This window comes from Ursus maritimus, unplaced genomic scaffold (assembly GCF_017311325.1).
Source record: "Ursus maritimus isolate PB19 unplaced genomic scaffold, ASM1731132v1 scaffold_26, whole genome shotgun sequence".
In the NCBI taxonomy this organism is placed as follows: Eukaryota; Metazoa; Chordata; class Mammalia; order Carnivora; family Ursidae; genus Ursus; species Ursus maritimus.
Window position 1 is genome coordinate 38,999,509 of NW_024425119.1, and position 22,371 is coordinate 39,021,879.

At 39.5% G+C, this 22,371-nt stretch overlaps 1 protein-coding gene across 1 annotated transcript; it reads left to right on the top strand.

Annotated features, from left to right (window-relative positions):
* LOC103675436 (olfactory receptor 8S1-like) lies at positions 1–1,254 on the top strand. Its single transcript, XM_008704513.2, has one exon. It carries the CDS (start codon positions 331–333, stop codon positions 1,252–1,254), a length of 924 nt encoding a protein of 307 aa, XP_008702735.1. The 5' UTR covers positions 1–330.
* Positions 1,255–22,371: the final 21,117 nt, after the last annotated feature.

A 22,371-nucleotide genomic window follows, 5' to 3' on the forward strand; every position in this document is an offset into this window, starting at 1 on the left:
CTTTCTTAAAAGTTTTGTCAAATATGCTCAATGTGCTATCATTATTGACCCTCATTAAATCACAATTGAGCTGCCATTGCATTAATTACAGGTATGCATTCTGTCTTCATATCCATGTTCTTCAATGGGCAAGGGAATAGGGACCATATTTTAATCATCTTTTTGTTTTAAGTTGTTGACACAAAACCCAGGTCACAATAGAAAGCAAAATTGTTTACTGAATAATAGTGGTATGAAAAGAGAACCAATGCAATCAGAAAATTCCTTGGGGGATAATAGACCTTTGGCTCCTACGCTTTTTGTACTATTTCTAGGGAAAGGCCTTTGTAAATGGACTTCAGGAACTACAGCACCATCACAGAGTTTATCCTCCTTGGGCTCTCTGCCGACCCCCACATCCAGGCTGCACTCTTTGTGCTCTTCCTGGGGATTTACCTGCTGACCATCATGGGGAACCTGATGCTGCTGCTGGTGATAAGGGCTGATTTCCACCTCCACACCCCCATGTACTTCTTCCTGAGTCACCTCTCTTTCGTTGATATCTGCTTCTCTTCAGTCACTGTGCCCAAGATGCTAGAGAACCTTCTGTCTCAAAAGAAAACAATATCAGTAGAGGGCTGCCTCACTCAAGTCTTCTTTGTGTTTGTTGCTGCAGGAACTGAAGCCTGTCTGCTTTCTGTAATGGCCTATGACCGCTATGCTGCCATCTGCCACCCTCTGCTCTATGGACAGATCATGAGTAAACAACTGTATGTGCAGCTTGTGTGGGGATCATGGGGGCTGGGCTTTCTAGATGCATTCATCAACATCTTCCTAGCTATGAAGATGGTCTTCTGCAAGGCCCAAATCATCCCCCACTACAGCTGTGAAATGCCCTCTCTCCTCTCACTGTCCTGTTCTGATATCTCCAGAAACCTCATTGCCTTGCTCTGCTCCACTCTTCTGCATGGGCTGGGAACCTTCCTTTTGATCTTCTTATCCTATGTCCGTATTATCGCCACCATCCTGAGCATAAGCTCCACCTCAGGAAGAAGCAAGGCCTTCTCCACCTGCTCCTCCCACCTCACCGCAGTGACCCTTTACTATGGTTCAGGTTTGTTCCGCAATCTCATGCCAAATTCAGGATCCCCTCTCGAGTTAATCTTTTCTGTGCAGTATACTGTAGTCACTCCCATGCTGAATCCTCTCATCTACAGCCTGAAGAACAAGGAGGTGAAGGCAGCTCTGATGAGAACTTTGGAAAAGTATTTGTAACATATCAGGTGCTGAAATGAAAACAGAAGATGGTGGAGAACTGGAATAAATCTGCATACAAAAGGACATTCAGTGAGTTTACAATAGTAAGGTGTACTTACAATGTCAGATGCCTCAACCTAAATTAAGAGTCCATTAGAAAATAACAGAGAGTAATTATATGATCCAGCCATTGCACTACTGGGTATTTACCCCAAAGATACAGACGTAGTGAAGAGAAGGGCCATATGCACCCCAATGTTCATAGCAGCATTGTCCACAATAGCTAAATCGTGGAAGGAGCCGAGATGCCCTTCAACAGATGACTGGATTAAGAAGATGTGGTCCATATATACAATGGAATATTACTCAGCCATCAGAAAGAATGATTTCTCAACATTTGCTGCAACATGGACGGGACTGGAGGAGATAATGCTAAGCGAAATAAGTCAAGCAGAGAAAGACAATTATCATACGGTTTCACTCATTTATGGAACATAAGAAGTAGGAAGATTGGTAGAAGAAGAAAGGGGGGTAAACAGAAGGGGAAATAAACTATGAGAGACTGTGCACTCTGGGAAACAAACTGAGGGCTTCGGAGGGGAGGGGGTGAGGGAATGGGATACTCTGGTGATGGGTAGTAAGGAGGGCACGTATTGATTGCATGGTGCCCTGGGTGTTATACACAACTAATGAATCATCGAACGTTACATCAAAAACCAGGGATGTACTGTATGGTGACTAACATAATATAATAAAAAAATATTTTTAAAAAATATATTATTAAAAAAATAGGAAGGATACTTCAGTTCCTTTTCAAGGCAACAAATTGTGAAATAAACACCTTAGTCTAGAAAGTTTTGTTATGAACATATTGGTTCATTTTTCTCATTCCAGAACATTAACCTTAGGCCTTCATTTAGTAAAATCATTAATTTCACTCATCTATCATTATTTTTTATTGACTTTTGGGAATACACATTTGAGAAGAATGTAGGGCCCTGGATCTATAAGAGAGAAAAGTCATAGATAAGGGCAAATGGCAAGAAAAGTTAAAGAATTCCAAGTGCGTGGCCATAGAAGACAGGCATGGAAAGCCGAAAGTTCTGCAGGGAAATAATAAACATATTGAGGCAGAGCTCAAACTCATAAAATTTCCAAGAACTTTTCCGTATGTGTGGGGTGGTGGTCAGATCTCCAGTGTGAGAGGCTGCAAGGAGGCTCTGGGTCTCTAGAAACCTCATTTCTCACATAGTCTTCACTCCGACTTGTATTTTCTACAATTAGCTAATCTTACCTCTGTTCTTTTTCTTATAGAGTGCAGACTATGAGCTCTAGACAAGTAATCTGGTTTTGATCTCATCACAAATGAATCCCAAACCATCCTTGCCTCTCATCTTTCAGCTGTGAAACAACTGGTCACTGTTTGGGAGCGAGTGGTTTGCTGGCTTTAAGGCACTGCATCACTCCCACGTAATTCACTTTCACCTATAAAACATAAACCCATTCTCACATTGCTTCTGGCTTGTTTAATCTGTATTTTACTATTATCTAATTCACTGTACTTAAGTAAAAAGCAGCAAAACGAAGTACAAACTATTCACTTAATTCACGTAATATTAGCTTGCACTTTTGGGGCGCCTGGGTGACTCAGTCAGTTGAGTGTCCGACTCCTGATTTCAGCTCAGGTCATGATCTCAGGGTCATGAGATCAAATCCCGCATTGGGCTCCATGCTTGGCGTGGAGCCTGCTTAAGATTCTCTCTCTCCCCTGCCTCCCTCTCCCTCTCTCCCCATCACATGTGTGCTCTCTCTTTCTCTTTCTCTCAAAAAAAAATTAGCTTGCACTTTTCTCAAGCTTCGTTTGCAAACTCACTTTGTTCCAGTTGTCAATTATAAAGGCTTTCATCCGCATCTGGCCATTGATAACTTACAGTAATGGCCTCTTCTCAGTTGATACTCCAGAAAACTCTAAATGTATTATCCCCTCCACAAACAACAGGATATTCAAGGACTTCTTTGGATTCTGTGACCTAAGGTGAAGCACCAGCAAACCCTCCAATGTCAAGCTTCCTATGGTGAAGGGAAGTGAGAGGTACTGCACCTGGGATGAAGGCTGGTTGTAGTCAGTGCACAGATATCACAGAATGACAGTGATTGAGAGAAAGATACCAACAGACTCCGTTAAATTCCCTTTAGAATAAGTAAAAGACATGAAATCATAGCTGCATGAAATCATCCCTTCAAATCTTAGAAGCTCAGCAGTTGCCCCTTAGGAGGGGCAATGCTCTTGAACTTGATGCCTACAGGGTTACTCTACTGCTTACTGTACTGCCTGATCAGTGAAAGGATCCTCTTTAGGCCTTAGAGGAGCTCTTCTGACAATTCCCTCAAGGGTTTTTGTGCTCTTCTGGCCTGCAGAAATTCAAGGATATTGGCATATCCTGCATTTGCCTTCCCAAGAGTCATAAATAACTGGTAACAGTCCTAGTATATACCTGAGAGCTTTTTGCTGAAAGGTTGAATTCATGGGAAAATTCTCAATATTAATTTCTCAGGAACACCATTTCCTAAACAAGCCTGAAGTCTCTTCCTATAAGACAGGTAACAAAAAAAGCAGCAAATATGCCAGAGAGGGAGGCTTGCAATGTGACAGTTCACGCTAAGTTTTTCAGTTTTACCCTAGTTTCAGCATGTTCTTTGCTTTTTTACTTAAAACCTTTGCAATCTATTCTATTACTTTAATCACTTTATCTTTATGAAAAATGTCTCACTTACCAAAAAATGTACAAAACATGTACATTCCAGTTAAAGAATACTTGTGAAATGAATACATACATACCCACTACTCAGCTTAAGAAATTATTCATTTTACCACCTCTTCTTCACTCCCCAAAACTGACTACTACTCTGAATTTGTTAATCATCTTCTTTTTTTTCTTTGTATAATTTAGTTTTGCCTGGTTCTGAACTTTAAAAATAGAATTATAATATATGTATTTTTGTGGTTTGCTTCTCTTCATCCATAGGAAGTGATCACCAATCAGAGCCCTGGTTTTGGCACTCAGCTGTGATGTGTCTAAAACTGCTAGCATAGGCAGCTGCTTGCCTCAGGAAGGGATTCTGTACACTTTGGCCTAAGATGGAAGTTTTCAGATTTGGACCCCAACCAAGACTTTTCTCAGGTTAGGAGTTTAGAGACCAAATGTACTTTCTGACAAGGCCTACCTTGGAGTGTAGAACAGAAATGATGATGTAGATAATTCAGCAGTAAATTTCAACAGTTTGGAAGAATTCACTCACTATTTTACTCCGATATTATAGCAGATTCAGTACATCCAGAGACAGAAAGCAGATTGGTAGTTGCCTGAGATTGTAAAGGAGGGAAGAATGGAGAGTTGTTGCTTAATGTGTACAGGGTTTTTGTTTTTGAGCTGATGAAAATGTTTTGGCTCTAGAGAGAGGTAGTGGTTACACAGCATTATGAATGCACTAAACAGCACTGAATTGTGTGCTTTATTTTTTTAAGTTTTATTTAAATTCCAATTAGTTCACATACAGTGTAATATTAGTTTCAGTTGTACAATTTAGTGATTCAGCACATCCATACAACACCTGGTGCTCATCACAAGTGCCCTCCTTAATCCCCAGCACCTATTTCACCCATAGCCCACCACCTCCCTTCTGGTAACCATCAGCTTGTTCTCTATAGTTAAGAGTCTGTTTCTTGGTTTGTCTTTCTTGCTTTTTTCCTTATGCTCATTTATTTTGTTTCTTAAATTCCACATCTGAGTGAAATTATATGGTCTTTGTCTTTCTCTGACTTATTTCACTTAGCATTATACACTCTAGCTTTATCCATGTCATTGCAAATGGCAAGATTGCATTCCTTTTATGGCTGAATAATATTCCATTGTGGGTGTGTGTGTGTATATATATATATAAATATATATATATACACACACACACACACCACATCTTCTTTATCCATTCATCAGTCAGTGGACGTTTGGGCTCTTTCCATAATTTGGCTATTGTAGATAATGCTGCTATAAACATCCAGGGTGCATGTATCCCTTCAAATTAGTATTTTTGTATTCTTTGGGTAAATACCTAGTAGCACAATTGCTGGATCATAGGGTAGCTCTATTTTTAAAGTTTTGAGGAACCTACATACTGTTTTCCAGAGTAGCGGCACCAGTTTGCATTCCCAGCAGTGTAAGAGGGTTCCCCTATCTCTGCATCCTTGCCAACACCTATTATCTCCTGTGGTGTTGATTTTAGCCATTCTAACAGGTGTGAGGTAATATCTCACTGTAGTTTTTTTTTTTTTTAGATTTTTTTAAAGATTATATTCATTTATTTAAGAGAGAGGGAGAACGAGAGAGAAAGAGAGAGATCATGAGAAGGGGGAAGAGGGAGAAGCAGGCTCCCCGCTGAGCAGGGAGCCTGATGCAGGGTTCGATCCTAGTACCTTGAGACTATGACATGAGCTGAAGGCAGATGCTTAACCAACGGAGCCACCCAGGTGCCCCATCTCACTGTAGTTTTGATTCATATTTCCCTGATGATGAATGATGTTAAGCATCTTTTCATGTTTCTGTTGGCCATCACTGATTCCTGATTTAGAAAATAAAACAGGGGCGCCTGGGTGGCACAGCGGTTAAGCGTCTGCCTTCGGCTCAGGGCATGATCCCGGCGTTATGGGATCGAGCCCCACATCAGGCTCCTCCGCTATGAGCCTGCTTCTTCCTCTCCCACTCCCCCTGCTTGTGTTCCCTCTCTCGCTGGCTGTCTCTATCTCTGTTGAATAAATAAATAAAATCTTTAAAAAAAAGAAAAGAAAAGAAAAACTCTCAGGAAACAAACCATTGAAAGCAACTCCTGCTATTTCATGGAGGGTATTTGTAGTAAACTTACAGCTAATATAATTAGCTATATTATTGTGTAATATTGTGAAACATTGAAATCTTGTCCCCTAAGAACAAGACTAGAATTATACTATTCCAGTTCCATTCAACATTGCACTAGCATTTATATTTAGTTCAATAGGGCAAGAAAAAAATCAAAGAGCATAAAAGTGAAAAAAAGGTAAAACCATTTTTAATCAGCAGGTTAACATTATTGAGTATGTAGAAAATCCAAAGAAACTTAAAAACAGAACTACTTAGCAAACTTACCAAGGTCCAGGAATTCAAAGGCAATATGCAAAATATATTTGAGGAGGGAAGTCTGCAATAATGGTGGAGTAAGATCCTCCTAAAATTTTCTCCTCCCTAAAGACAAAGAGGACAGGCAAAAATGGTCAGAAGCAACTTTTTCAAAACTCTGGAAATTAACCAAAGGCTTGCAGCAATTCTTGAAGCATTTGGTGAAGAAAAGTGGCTGAATCTTTTTAAGAGCAAAGATCTTTGTGGTGCCTTATTTGCCCCACTCCCATCCCACCCTCCCCTGCTCCTCAATAGATGTGAAAACCAACATCCCTCAATCATGGTAAAAATCAACAGACTAGTAACTTCTGGAGAGGGAGGAATGGGGTTGGAGTTCCTTCAAGGAACCTACCCCCATTGCCAGAGAACAGTCATTATTTTACCTGTCTGGTGATTCCCTGGAAGACATCACTCACAAGACTGTCACCAAGCATGAACAGTATTTTCTCCAGGGAAGAGGCAATTAGTAAACATCACAACTGTCTAAGGAAATAGATAAGAGTTGGGAAAAACAATAGGTTAATCAATAGGTTAATATAAAAGCTTTAAAGGAAAAGCTGGGGAATGAGATGTCCATAGCGGACTTTGAAAAGCTCCAACATATTCCTTGGAATACAGAGATTCACCTATGTCACAGGTCTGTGCATGTAACCAAGATTGTATGTATGCTCAGGAAATAAATATGTCACTAAAGTAATTGACGATTAAGAAAAAAATTTTTCTTCTTGAAGAAAATTTCCTCTTGTTGAATTGTTCTTAGATGATTTGTTCAGCTTCTGAACATTCAAGAAAGTGGTGGAAGGGAGATTTTTGAGGGCACTGGGTACGTGGGTGGGAGAAGGGACATCAAGAAAGGAAAGGAGAAGGCCACCATCTCTCTCCCTCCATGGACCCAAGGTTCTGTGCCCAGTGCTACTTGACCATCTAAGTTTTAGACCAATGTCATCCAATAGAACTTTCTGTAATGATGGAAATGTTCTTTAAGGGCCTTGTCCAGTACAGTCAGCCCCAGTTATATGCACATATTGAGCACTTGAAATATATCTGTGAATGAGGAATTGAAATCTTCATTTTATTTAATTTTAATTATTTTTTATAATAATTTTTTATTATGTTATGTTAGTTACCATACAGTACATCCTTAGTTTTTGATGTAATGTTCCATGATTCATTATTTGCATATAGCACCCAGTGCTCCATGCAATATGTGCCCTCCTTAATACCCATCACAGGCCTATCCCAATCCACCACTCCCCTCCCCTCTGAAGCCCACAGTTTGTTTCCCAGAGTCCACAGTCTCTTATGGTTCATTCTCCTTCTGTTTACCCCCCCTTCATTCTTCCCTTCCTTCTCCTACCGATCTCCCTGCTATTTCTTATGTTCCATAAATGAGTGAAACCATATGATAATTGTCTTTCTCTGCTTGAATTATTTCACTTAGCATAATCTCCTCCAGTCCCGTCCATGTTGCTGCAAATGTTGGGTAATCGTTCTTTCTGATGGCTGAGTAATATTCCATTGTATATATGGACCACATCTTCTTAATCCAGTCATCTGTTGAAGGGCATCTCGGCTCCTTCCACAATTTTGCTATTGTGGACCATGCTGCTATGAACATTGGGATGTATATGGCCCTTCTCTTCACTACGTCTGTATCTTTGTAGTGCAATTACTGGATCATAGGGTAGCTCTATTTTTAACTTTTTGAGGGACCTCCACACTGTTATCCAAAGTGGCTGTGCCAACTTGCATTCCCACTAACAGTGTAAGAGAGATCCCCTTTCTCCACATCCTCTCCAACATTTGTTGTTTCCTGCCTTGTCAATTTTTGCCATTCTAACTGGTGTAAGGTGGTATCTCAATGTGATTTTGATTTGAATTTCCCTGATGGCTAATGATTTTGAATATTTTTTCATGTGTCTGTTAGCCATTTGTATATCTTCATTGGAAAAGTGTCTGTTCATATCTTCTGCCCATCTTTTGATTTGATTATTTGTTTCTCATTTTTTTTGTATTGATTTTGAGAAGTTCTTTGTAGATCTTCTATACCAGTCTTTTATCTGTAGTGTCATTTGCAAATATCTTCTCCCATTCCGTGGGCTGCCTCTTAGTTCTTTTGACTGTTTCCTTGCTTAAATGAACACATGAGGCTAGTGTCTACCATATTAGGCAGTGCATCTGTAGACCAGAGATTGGCAAACTCTCTATGTAAAGGTCTAGACAGCACATATTTTCGATTTTGAGAGCCATACAGCCCCTGTTGCTACTATTCAGCTCTGCCATTTTTCCACAAAAGGAATCACAGACGATAAGCAAATGAATGAGCATGGCTGTGTTCCCATGAAACTTCATTTACAAAAACAGGCAGTGAGCTATATTTGGCCTATGTCCATAGTTTGCCAACATCTGCTCTAGACCATCCAGATCCATAGATGCCCCAGGATATCAGATGCTTTAGTGCTTACTTATCCCCCTGGACTGATCCTTTTACTTTCAGAATATGGCCTCAGGTTATTTCTTTTGCTTTCCTAATCAATTCATTTAAGATCTTTTTTTTTCAGTTTCACATTTGATTGACCAGATTTAGAATTATGTAGCAGCAGTATTTTGGGATTTCAAGTTCACCACTTTGCTGGATACAAACATTGTTACATTTGGTGGCACTAATAAGTTCCTTCAAGTTTAAAACTTAGTTATAACTCTGACTCCTCTCTCTCATTTACCATAAACATCCAGAAATGGTTAGAACTGAACTTCTTAGTGTTTGTCTATCCCTTTTATCACAGCCCTAATTCAGACACTCATTATTTCAGAATTAAAATACAGACTTCCTTCTACTCCATTTCCTTGCTGGTGGCTCTGCTCCCTTCAAATCCATCTTCTATGCATATGATACAATGTTACATATAAAAATATGCCTGTTTTCTTTAAAGCTTGAAGACTTATGCTAGTTCTTGGAGAAGAAAATTCCAAGTTACTTTATTTAACATGACATATAAAATCACATATAATCTACCTCTACCTCCCTCTAGGTCTTATCTCTAAATTATTTCAGTTTCAAATCACTAAATTATTATTTTTCCCACACGAATCATACCATTTTTCAGCTATTCAAACTGCCCATTTGACCGCTCATCTTCAAGCATGCTGGTTCAGATGTGTCATCTGTCTACATCAATTTGCCTTTTCATCCTGCTATTTCAATACATAACATATTTCTGCACTACTGCTCTGTCATAGATACAGCCTTCATTAGACGGTCAAAATTTCTATAGGCAGGGACACTTCCATATCATTGTCATTATTACTGTAGCTCATTCTGGTAATTTAAAATTCTCTTTGATAAGCAGATGTCCAAGACAATATCCTGGTACCACAGGATATGGCAAAACAAATTTTCTTTCACAGAAAAATACACCTTTATGTTTCTTTTTTTACAATTAAGTTTAATTGGCCAACATATAGTACACCATTAGTTTTTGATGTAGTGTTTAATGATTCATTAGTTGCATATAATGCCCAGTGCTCATCAGGTCACGTGCCCTCCTTAATGCTCATCACCCAGTTACCCCATCCCCCCAGCTCCCTCCTTTCTATAACCCTCAGTTTGGTTCCTGGAGTCCAGAGTCTTTCATGATTTGTCTCCCTCTCTGATTTCTTCCCATTCAGTTTTCCCTCCCTTCCTCTGTGGTCCTCCGCACTATTCCTTGTGTTCCACATATCATTAAACCCATATGATAATTGTCTTTCTCTGCTTGACTTATTTCACTTAGCATAATCCCCTCCAGTTCCATCTGTGTCAATACAAATGGGGGGTATTCATCTTCTCTGATGGCTGAGTAATATTCCATTGTATATATGAACCACATCTTCCTTATCCACTCATCTGTTGAAGGACATCTTCCACAGTTTGGCTATTGTGGGCATTGCTGCTATGAACATGGGGGTGCAGGTGCCCCTTCTTTTCACTACATCTGTATCTATGGGGTAAATACCTAGTAGTGCAATTGCTGGATCATAGGGTAGCTCTATTTTTAACTTCTTGAGGAACATCCATGCTCTTTTCCAGAGTAGCTGCACCAGTTTGCATTCCCATCAAAAGGGTAAGAGGGTTCCCCTTTCTCCACATCCTCCCCAATATTTGTTATTCCCTGTCTTGTTAATTTTGGCCATTCTAACTGGTGTAAGGTGGTATCTCATTGTGGTTTTTATTTATATTTCCCTGATGGCAAGTGATGTGGAGCATTTTTCATGTGTCTGTTTGCCATTTGTATGTCTTCTTTGGAGAAATGTCTGTTCATGTCTTCTGCCCATTTCCTGACTGGACTATTTGTTTTTTGGGTGCTGAGTTTGAGAAGTTCTTTATAGATCTTGAATATCAGCCCTTTATCTGTTATGTCTTTTGAAAATATCTTCTCCCATTCCATAGGTTGCCTTTTAATTTTATTGACTGTTTTCTTGGCTGTGAGAAGCTTTGTATCATGATGAAGTCCCAATAGTTCATTTTTGCTTTTGTTTCCGTTGCCTTTAGAGATGTGTCTTGGAAGAAGTTGCTGTGGCCAAGGTCGAACATCTTTATGTTTCTAAATTAAAGTTAAATTTTCTAATTTTATACCAGTTGCAGAGCTATTAATAAATGAATTTTAAAAGACATGCTGTTAAAGCAAAATATTACACTATCTATAATCCAGCCTCAATTGTGTTAATACAGTGGTTTAACATTTTATTATAACATAAAATGGTAGTCCTAAATATTTAGTTATGATTCCTGACTAAACTCTTATTAGCATACTAATAAGCCATCAAAACTTTGTGCCCATTGTGAATTTACTCAAGTCAGGAACCAACAGTTTTGTAAAAACTAATTGTTTCAGGGAGACTTTAGAGGTTCAGATTTCTGTTTTCTGGGCTCTGGTGGATAATTACATGCAGGAAAATGAAATTAGACCCCTATCTTACACCACTCACAAAAATTAATTCAAAATGGGTTACAGACTTAAACATAGGAACTGAAACTGTAAAACTCCCGGAAGAAAAATTCAGGAAAATAATCTTTGACATCAGCCTTGGCAACATTTTTTTAGATATGATACCAAAAGTAAAGGCAACAAAAGCAAAAATTAGTAAGTGGGCTACATCGAACTAAGTACTTCTGCACAGCAAAAGAAACAGTCAACGAAAAGGAACCTAGGGAATGAGAGAAAATATTTGCAAACAACTATGTGATAAGGGGTTAATATCAAAATATATAAATAATTTATACAACTCAACAACAAAAGAGCCCCAAACAATCCAATTAAAATTGGACAAGGAAACCGAGTAGACTTTTTCCAAAGATGTACAGACGGTCAACAGGTATGGTCAAAGTGTGCTCAATCTCACTAATTATCAGGGAAATGCAAATCTAATCCACAAGGACATAGCACCACACCTGTTAATATGGCTGTTATCAAAAAGACAAGAAATAACAAGTGTTGGTGAGGATGTGGAGGAAAGGGAACCCTTGTACACTGTTGGTGGGAATGTAAATGGGTTCAGCCATTACAAAAACAGTATGGAGTTTCTTCAAAATATTAAAAATGCTGGACCCCCACTTCCAGTTACCTATCCAAAGGAAATGAAATCAGGATATCAAAGAGATATCTGCATTTCTGTGCTCATTGCAACATTATTCACAATAGCCTAGATATGGAAACAAAGTATCCATCTGCCACTTGATGGATAAAGAAGACATGATCTATATGAAAAATGGAATATTATTCAACCACGAGAAAGAAGGAAATCCTTCCATTTGCAACAACATGGGTGGGCCTGGAGGGCATTGTGCTAGATAAAACATGTCAGAGAGAGAAAGAAAAATACTGTATGGTCTCATTTGTATGTGGAGTCTATCAATAAAAGCAAAAACCTTTTTCATAGAAACAGAGAATAGAATGATAGTTACCAGAGGAGGAGGAAATGGGAGTTGTATATCAAAGGGTATAAACTTTAAGTTATAAGACAAATAAGTTCTGAGGCTCCAATGTGTAGCATGGTGACTATAGTTAATAATATGGAATTGTATGAATGAAAATGCTTAGAGTATATTTTAAGCATCCTGTACATACACAGACACACAAGATGATAACTGCATGAGGTGATAAATATGTCAATTAACTTAATTTTGGTAATCATTTTCACAGTGTACACATATATCAAATCATCATGTTATATACTTTAAATATATCCAAGTTTGTTCTTTATACTTCAGTAAAACAGGGGGAAAACCAGAAACCCACAAATCTATTTGATTTACTATTAGAGTGATTTAATACTGTCTCATTTAAATTGAACAGTATCAAGAATCTTAGTGGTGTTCATAACCTTTGGCCCAGGATTCAGGTTCTTGAAATAATCATAAATAGGGAAAACTTCATGCTGAAATTGTTCAATGCAGTATTGTACACTTCATTGAGTCTACCCTAGATATAATTTGGAACAATTATTAGCATAAATAAAGAAATTGGTATCCTAGGGGCGCCTGGGTGGCACAGCGGTTAAGAGTCTGCCTTCGGGGGCGCCTGAGTGGCACAGCGGTTGAGCGTCTGCCTTCGGCTCAGGGCGTGATCCCGGCGTTATGGGATCGAGCCCCACATCAGGCTCCTCTGCTATGAGCCTGCTTCTTCCTCTCCCACTCCCCCTGCTTGTGTTCCCTCTCTCGCTGGCTGTCGCTGTCTCTGTCAAATAAATAAATAAAATCTTAAAAAAAAAAAAAAAAAGAGTCTGCCTTCGGCTCAGGGCGTGATCCCAGCGTTGTGGGATCGAGCCCCACGTCAGGCTCCTCCGCTATGAGCCTGCTTCTTCCTCTCCCACTCCCCCTGCTTGTGTTCCCTCTCTCGCTGGCTGTCTTTATCTCTGTCAGATAAATAAATAAAATCTTTAAAAAAAAAAAAAAAGAAATTGGTATCCTGGTAAAAGGTTGAAGACATGTTAGTAACAGTAGGATTATTACATCAAATTTGATTTGTGTACTTGATGAAACTGGATTATTGAAAATGGGGTTTTTAAGATTAGAAGTCATGAGAAAATGTTCATGATATAATTTTAGGTATAACTATAGTATGTTAATAAATGCATCTAAGAATGCATTATAAAAAGATTTTCTGGGGCACCTGGGTGGCTCAGTTGTTAAGCGCCTGCCTTTGGCTCAGGTCATGATCCCAGGGTCCTGGGATCGAGCCCCACATCGGGCTCCCTGCTCAGCGGGACACCTGCTTCTCCCTCTCCCACTCCACCTGCTTGTGTTCCCTCTCTTGCTGTCTCTCTCTGTCAAATAAATAAATAAAATCTTTTAAAAAACAAACAAACAATAAAAAGATTTTCTGTAGACCAATATAGAAGGAAATAAATATAACCATTTCTGTGTTGCTAGTTTTATTTAGATGGTTGCTCTTGTTAAATAATTTACTTAAATATTTTTTATAAATAAAGTGAATTAGTGTTATTTGTATAATATGATTTAACAATCTTTGATTATAAAAAATCTTTTATGATAATAAAATGCAACAGAATTTAAAAATGTTCTGACATATCTATCACATATTTTTGTTTTTAATTTAATGAGAAAAATATAGTGGGGTGCCTGGGTAGCTCAGTCAGTTAAGCATCTGACTCTTGATTTCGGCTCAGGTCATGATCTCAGAGTCCTGGGATTGGGCCCCACATCAGGCTCCATGTGGCAAGTGTACCTGAGGATCTGAGGATTCTCTCCCCCTCTCTCTGACCCTCCCTGGCTCACTCACATACTCTCCCTCTCTCTCTCTCTCTAAAATAAATAAATAAATATTAAAATATGTATATTTCAAAGTGCCAGTTGAGTAGTTGAATAGTTCTAGGATATGCCCTATATTCTGCATGCTAAAGTAATCCTGAAGAAAGTAATTGATTGACCACTGAGAAACACTGATATCAAGAGTGATTCATCTCCAGTAATTGCACTACTGGGTACTTACCCAAAGAATAAAAGAACACTAATTCAAAAGGATAAACACCCAGTGTTTATTGCATCATTATTTACAATAGCCAAATTATGGAAGCAGCCCAGGTGTCCATTGATAGAAGAGATGCTATCTATACACAAAGGAAAATCATTCAGCTATAAAAAAGGACATCTTGCCATTTGCAACAACATGGAGCTAGAGAGTATAATGTTAAGCAAAATAAGTCAGTCAAAGAAAGACAAACACCATATGATTCACTCATATGCGGAATTTAAGAAACGAAACAAACAAAGGAATAAAAGAGACAAACCAAGAATCATACTTTTAAGTATAGAGAACAAAAAGTATAGATGGTTACTAGAGGAGAGGTGGGTGGGGAGATGGGTGAAATAGGGAATGGGGATTAAGGGTACACTTATCATGATGAGCACTGAGTAATGTATAGAATTGTTGAATCACTATATTATATTCCTGAAACTAATATAACATCGTATGTTAACTACACTAGAATTAAAATAAATGAAAACATTTTTAATAATATACAAAGTATTCTGCTTCTGTGTAATACAGTGCAGTAGGGTACTATGTTCATTAGGCAAATTTGCCAATCATGTTTCAATTTTCTATATCATTACTAATTTTTTCTATTTTGTCAATTAAATTCTTTAACATTTTATTTCTTTCCTTTTGTGGATGACTTTTTATCATTCCATTTTTTTCCCCACCATTTGTTTAGAAGTTTTACAGTCTTTTTCTCTAATTTTGGTGGCCACCCTAGAAATTACAGTACAGTTCGTTGACCTATCAAAACCTAATATTAATTGATAATTTTACTTTAATTTGGTCAATTAAACTATATTAGACCACTTCTAATTCAGTATCTCCCAATGTAAATGATATTTTTTCACTAATTTTAATCACACTCATGTACAAATATATAAAGCCCTGTAAGAAATCATTGTTGTTTTATTGTCAATATTCTTTTAGATTTACCCACATGTGTACTTCTTTTATGTTCATTTCTTCCTGCATTTTGAAAACTACATCTGGGATTTTAGTTTTTCTGCCTGGAGAACACTTTTTAAAGATTTTATTTATTCAGTTTATTTTAGAGAGAGAGAATGCGCCAGTGGGGGGATGAGCAGAGGGAGGAAGGGGGAGGGGCAAAGAATCTCAAGCAGACTCTGCACTGAGCCAGACACAGGGCTCGATCCCACAGCCCTGAGATCATGACCTGAGCAGAAACCAAGAGTCTGACACTTAACTGAATGAGCCACCCAGGTGCCCCCTGTAGAACACTTTTTAAAATTTCCTTTGCTCAAGTTCTGCTCGTGGCAAGTGTTATTTTTTGTTTGAAAAACCTTTAAATCTGCCTTATGTATTACAGCTATTTTATTGAGTGTAAAATTTTAGGATGATGATTATTTTCTTTTAGCACTTTGAAGATATTGTTCTACTGTCCTTTGGCTTCCATTTTTGCAGTTGCAAAAGTTAACTCTTGCTCTTTTGAAGATAATAATGCCATTGAAGGGGAAAAAGACATTGGCTAAAAACGCATGAGATTCCTTGAGTAGAAAAAATAGGAAAACAGATAAGCAATATGGCAAGACTGTGGAAAGACCTGAAACAGGTCTTTTTTTTTTTTTTTTAAAAGATTTTATTTATTTATTTGACAGAGATAGAGACAGCCAGCGAGAGAGGGAACACAAGCAGGGGGAGTGGGAGAGGAAGAAGCAGGCTCATAGCGGAGGAGCCTGATGCGGGGCTCGATCCCAGAATGCCGGGATCACGCCCTGAGCCGAAGGCAGACGCTTAACCGCTGTGCCACCCAGGCACCCCGAAACAGGTCTATCTTATACGTAATTCTGAAATCAGATAAATGCCTGCTTTCAATTAATGTCTCAGTTGATTATCACATAAAATTGTTTTAAGGCCAAATCTCCTTTAGAAAAAAGGATCTAGTTTGAATTTGGAAGAGGAGAGTGCAGAGGTGGAAACAGAGATACCATGAGATGGGTGGGGTACCAAAAGGGAAGAAAACTCCACCAAGGCAAGACTGTTCCTTGAGCTTCCTTGGAAATTTCTGAGAATTTCAGATATTGGGGAAGAAGCTCCAGGCCCCTACCACAGCGTATCTTGTATGGGCTTAGAGTAAGAGGATCCCTACCTCCCCTTAAACGACTGTGTTCACGGGCGCAGTGAATCCCTCACACTACCTGAGGGCGCCAGTGCATGTATAGACCTGAGTCTTCCAGTTAACTGTTTTCCCTTTTCTTCATTCTTCTGACCCATATCGAAGTTCTTCTTATTATTTCCATTCTCCCTTCCATCCTCTCTTCTCACTGCTGGTTTTATCCATACTAATTTGTTTCTTGCTTGAGATGGGTCACGTTTACAAGTTGTATCTGTTACACAAATTTGTTCTCAGTTGACGCTCCGCCCCACGCTTGTCCTGTGTATTTGGCTATGTATTACTTTAGCTAGATGCCTGCAGAGCCATTTCCAAGATTCCCAGGCTGGTGGCTTCGCGTTAGGCTCAGCCAATGGGAAATGTGAATGGAAATTGAAAGAAGCAGCTAATCTGGTTCTGGGGGAAGCAAGGCAGTATCCCTTCAGCAGGCCCAGCATCCTTGTTGATGACCTGCCACCTGGCCTCGGCACCTCCTCAGCATCCCAACAATGGTGCCCCAGTGACGCACCAGGGCTGATGGACACCCCAGAAAGAGTGGATTCTCTCCATGTTGCCATCAAGTGAAGGTGTTGGGAGAGGTACAGAGTATGGAAAGTGTATCTGACTTTGCCCTAATCAGATGCTCCCTCTCCTGGTCATTCTATGAGTCCCTCTCCTGTCCATGCTCATCCCCAAACAGACTCCCAACTCCTGAGTTTCACGTTTATGTCACTATTAGAGGCACTGGCTCTTTTATTTCTAGCAAAGCTTGCCCCTAAATCTCCAACCACTGTGGATTTAAATAAGAATTCAGGTCATAGGCACTTTTATCAGTAGTAAATCTACTGGGATATTCCACAGATGAAGGAAGAACAAGTCTGTAACCAGTTTTTTTGTGTGTGTGAAATAATTATCTGATCCATTGTTCTGTCCATGAACAAATTAAATATGAGCCAAAGTAGGCAAATAGCTCTTGGCCTTTTCTTGAGCATCCTAAAGAAAAGAGGCTTTGTACAAGATATTTTGTTATGGCTGACATTAGGAAAGAAAAATTTCCTTAATATTTATTATCCAGCCATCTTGATGCAATTCTGCCCTGTTTCCCAATCATCCTCTGACTCTTCTCTTCTCTCGGAGTTGCAACATTCTTTTCACAGGTGCTTTTACTTCCTTGTTCTTTCTTTTTTTTTAAGATTTTATTTATTTATTTAACAGAGAGAGCATGAGGAGGGGGGAGGGGCAGAGTGGGGAGACGGGCAGAATTGGGAGGGCCGAAGGGAGAAGGAGAGGCAGACTCCCCACTGCAGTGAGCCCAGCTCGGGGCTGGATCCCAGGACCCTGGGATCATGACCTGAGCCGAAGGCAGTTGCTTAACGAACTGAGCCCCCGAGGGACCCCAACTTCCTTGTTCTTTAGGCTTTAGAGAAAGGGATTCACTAGCAGAGTAACCACACTTTACTGCAGAGAGAAAACCACCTCCAGTGGGGAACCAGAGGTTAGCATGAGTTAGTAAAGAAAACTTGAGCCATAAGAGAAGGTCACTGCATTGAGGTGGGAAGAGCAGGTGGAGAAGGCCTTGCTTCTGCCTGAGGTGGAGCTGATGCTCAGAATGATATTAATAATGCAGGTGTAAGAGGAGGATCAGGAGGATGGTCAAAAGGGCATGAACAATGGCAGAGCACACCAGTACTGCAGATTTGGTGGAGATATCAGACCAGCACTGAGGAAATAGAGAAGGCAGCTCTCAGCTGAAGTAAGGTATAACATAAGCCTCACAGAAGTCCAAATTCCAAGCCATGAACTTCCCAAATTCTAGTCTCCATGAGACATACCAGAACCCCCACACAACTGTTTACTCATCAGCTGGTCATAGAGCAGTTGGTGGCAGATGGCAGGCAGTGTGGTGGTCATAGGTGATCATTGAGAGCAGAAAGACTTCAGTCCCTGCAGTCCAACACATACACACACACACACACACACACACACACACACACACACACAACACCTGAGTCAGCCTCTACTGAGATTGGTTTCCTCTGAAATGAGATTTTCCGGCATTTTGGGAACAGTGACTAAGGAATAGCAAAGATCCAGAAAAGAGAGGTGACTGAGGAAGAAGTACATGAGGGCAGGGAGATGGGGGTCACCAACAGCATCACCAGGGTCCCCATGAAGGTCAGAAGGTAAATCACCAAGAACAGCACAAAGAGCAGCACCTGGATATGGGGTTCAGCAGACAGTCCCAAGAGGATGAGCTCAGTGATGGTGCTGTGATTTCCTGCAGTTTCTATCTCACCCTCTGTATACATCTCTCTCACTCCTCAGCCTGCTCATCTTTTTCATAGATTTCTTATCTACTTGCCCTCCCCTCCCTAGAAACTTTCCTTCACCGGGTGCCTCCTGAACAACTTCTGAACCCTGAATCAGCATGTCTGTGTTCTCTCCCTATGTGATCCTGACCCAAACAGCTCTAGAGAAATTCATGTAATTTTTCTTACCAGTCCATGACTAATTGGTGTCATGTCCTTTAATTAGTCTTTGTTTTGATGCCACAAACATTATAACGTATTTTGTATAATCAGATTTCCAGAGAAGTGGTCTCTGTTTTCCTTAGCCAGGTTTTCATTCCGCATTGCAACTTAATAACCACACCCTGTATTTATTATATTTCTACATTTTACATCTCTTCGATATATTTGATTATTTGACTTGAAATATTTTTGAAACGTGCGTTTATTTGGGGGGGTTGTGCACAAGCATGCAAATGATTGTGTGTGTTAAGTAAAAGGGATAGAGAGATTAAGATTGCTAAAGCTATGCCAGGGGGGTTGGATAAAATGGTTGAAGGGGAGGGGGAGATGCATCCTTCCAGTTATGGAATGAAAAAGTCATGGGAATAAAAGGCACAGCATAAGGAATATAATGATATTATAGTAACAATGTATCAGGACAGGGGTAGCTACACTTGTGGTAAATATAGCATAATGTATAAACTCATTGAATCATTTTGTTGTACACCTGAAACTAACATAACATGGTGTGTCAACTATACTCAAATAAAAAAATTTTTAAATAGACAGTAAATTCCAAATGCAGAGAAAAATTCTTTGCTACTGAATACAAATAAACTGTTTATTACAACAGAATTTTACAAACTTAACAAATAAAAAATGAGTTCATCTGCTTATTCATCACTGCAGAATGTGATTAATTGGAGCCACCATCCTAGGTTGCAGATTATACCAGACAAAACTAAGAAGTAGCTTGAATTTGGGGTCTGAGAAGAATTTGAATTATCGATACCTCTCTAAATACTTAAAAAGGAAAGAGGAGAAACCCTTGAAGAGCAGGAGCCAAGACATTCATGGGCCCAGAAAGAGTAGAATTTGTTGTGGTGAATGCTGTTGGCAATATCATCATGAGACTGTGGCATCAGGTAAACTCTGGGGGAACTGGAGTAAATTAAAAGTTCATTGGACAGGTCAAGATTACTGTAAGGAGTTGCCAAGTAAGGCAGGAGGGCTCCTGGAGGAGTAGTGTCTGACAATACAGTGATGGTCAAGTTTCAAGCTAAGTTCAAAAAAAAAAAATAGCAGGGGAATTTAGTCCTAGATGTTGGAAAATATGATTGGAAAACCAAGGCATATAAGTGTATTCACACAGCAGCTCAACAAAAGTTAAGTAAGGTTGTTCGCCCAATGTATTGTAAGTAGGAAACCTACAGAAAGTAAATCCATAAATATTTGAATAACTCAGTGAATAACTAAGTGAAAGACTTGGTGAAGTAATAGATGAGAGAACAAATGGAGACATAGAAGAATAGATAACTGAATTGACAGGTGGGATAGATGAATGAATGAATGAATGAATGAATGAATGAATGATTAGATGACTAATTAAATGGATGAACTGCTAGTAATTATCAAACTAAGATGAATATATGTGTAGATGAGTAGTTTTAAGCAACCCTCCAGGTGAGGACAGAAATGTGCTACTGGCTCATTTCCCTGCTAGGGAAGGGAGAGGAATCTGTGAATGAATTCACAGTAGTATAGTACCATGGCTGACTGCAGGTAACTGAAACCAAAGAAAGGAAAACCGTGGGAAAACAGGGACTACTGTATTACTATTTTCCATAACCCAGGCAGGCATAGAAGGAAGTAATCAAGATAGATGTATTGGAGGAGGTAGAAATTAAGGTGAAGGTTGAAAGTAAGTAGAATTTGGATCAGCATTTGAAGGCCAAAAATTTTAGCTGAGTATCAGCTGAAGTCTGAAGAAGGCAGGGTAAAAATAGAGTAATGAGGGCATCTGGAGAAATCAGGTCAGACCAATGGGTTCCCCGAATTCTGCAGCCTGGAGGCACACTGGAACCATCCAGGGAATTTTTAAATGACACAGCACAATGACCCAGACAAGACCCAGTGAAACATGATATCCACACATGTAGGTGTTACTACAAAGATTGGTTAGTCCTTAAATGCTGACCAGAGAGGTTTTACTTTATTCAGGAGAATCATTGGAAACAGCACTGTAGAATAATAAAATAGGGTCAGGTAGAGTTGATATAAATTCTGGCTGTTCAAATTGGAGACCTGAAGAAGATTTGTCAATGTGAGCCTCAGTTTAAAAAAAAAGGGAGGGGAGGGCGCCTGGGTGGCACAGCGGTTAAGCGTCTGCCTTCGGCTCAGGGCGTGATCCCAGCATTATGGGATCGAGCCCCACATCAGTCTCCTCTGCTATGAGCCTGCTTCTTCCTCTCCCACTCCCCCTGCTTGTGTTCCCTCTCTCGCCGGCTGTCTCTATCTCTGTTGAATAAATAAATAAAATCTTTTTAAAAAAAAATAAAAATAATTTTTAAAAAAAGTGAAATATAAAGCTTCAGCGATCTTTTTTTTAAGTATAGTGGACAATGTTACATTCATTTCAGGTGTACAACATAGTGATTCAGCAAGGTTATACATTATGCTGTGTTCACCACAAGTGTAGCTACCCCTGTCCCGATACATTGCTATTCTAATACCATTGACCATATTCCTCACACTGTCCTTTTTATCCCTGTGACTTACTCATTCCATTACTGGAAGCCTATACCTCCCATTCCCCTTCACCCACTTTGCCCAACCACCTTCCCCATGCGCCTCTGACAACCATCAGTTTCTTCACTGTATTAAAAGGTTTGATACTGTTTAGTTTGGACTAGATATTTGCTCCACTTTTTCCATATTTAACTGTCAGTAAAGACCTGGATATTTTCCTATTTTTTTTCCTGAATACCCAGCCTGAGTAAACTCCAGCATATCCAAAGAATGTTGAAGAAGCTGTGTTAGAGATCCAATATTTGAAAACCTCTTTCCCAGAAGAGAAGGGGAGGGGAGGGGAGGGGAGGAGTGGGGTGGGAAGGGGAGGGAAACAGGAAAGGAGAGGAGAGGAGAGGAGAGAAAAAGAAAAGAAAAGAAAAGTAAAGAAAAGAAAAGTAAAGAAAAGTAAAGAAAAGAAAAGAGAAAAGAAAAGAAAAGAAAAGAAAAGAAAAGAAAAGAAAAGAAAAGAAAAGAAAAAAACCTCTTTCCCATGCTAATGCCTGCACAACCAATCAGCGAGGTAGCAGGAAGCTCAGGTCGTGAAATTCCATGATCTGCTAACCCTGGCCCCCAGCACAGATCCTCTGACTAGAGACAAGGAAGAGAGGGACTTCATTTCCACCTTGCAATCAAAGACAATCACTGATTTCAAATTCTGCTCACTTATCTTGCAAGAAGGCCTACTGCTGCTTCAGTAT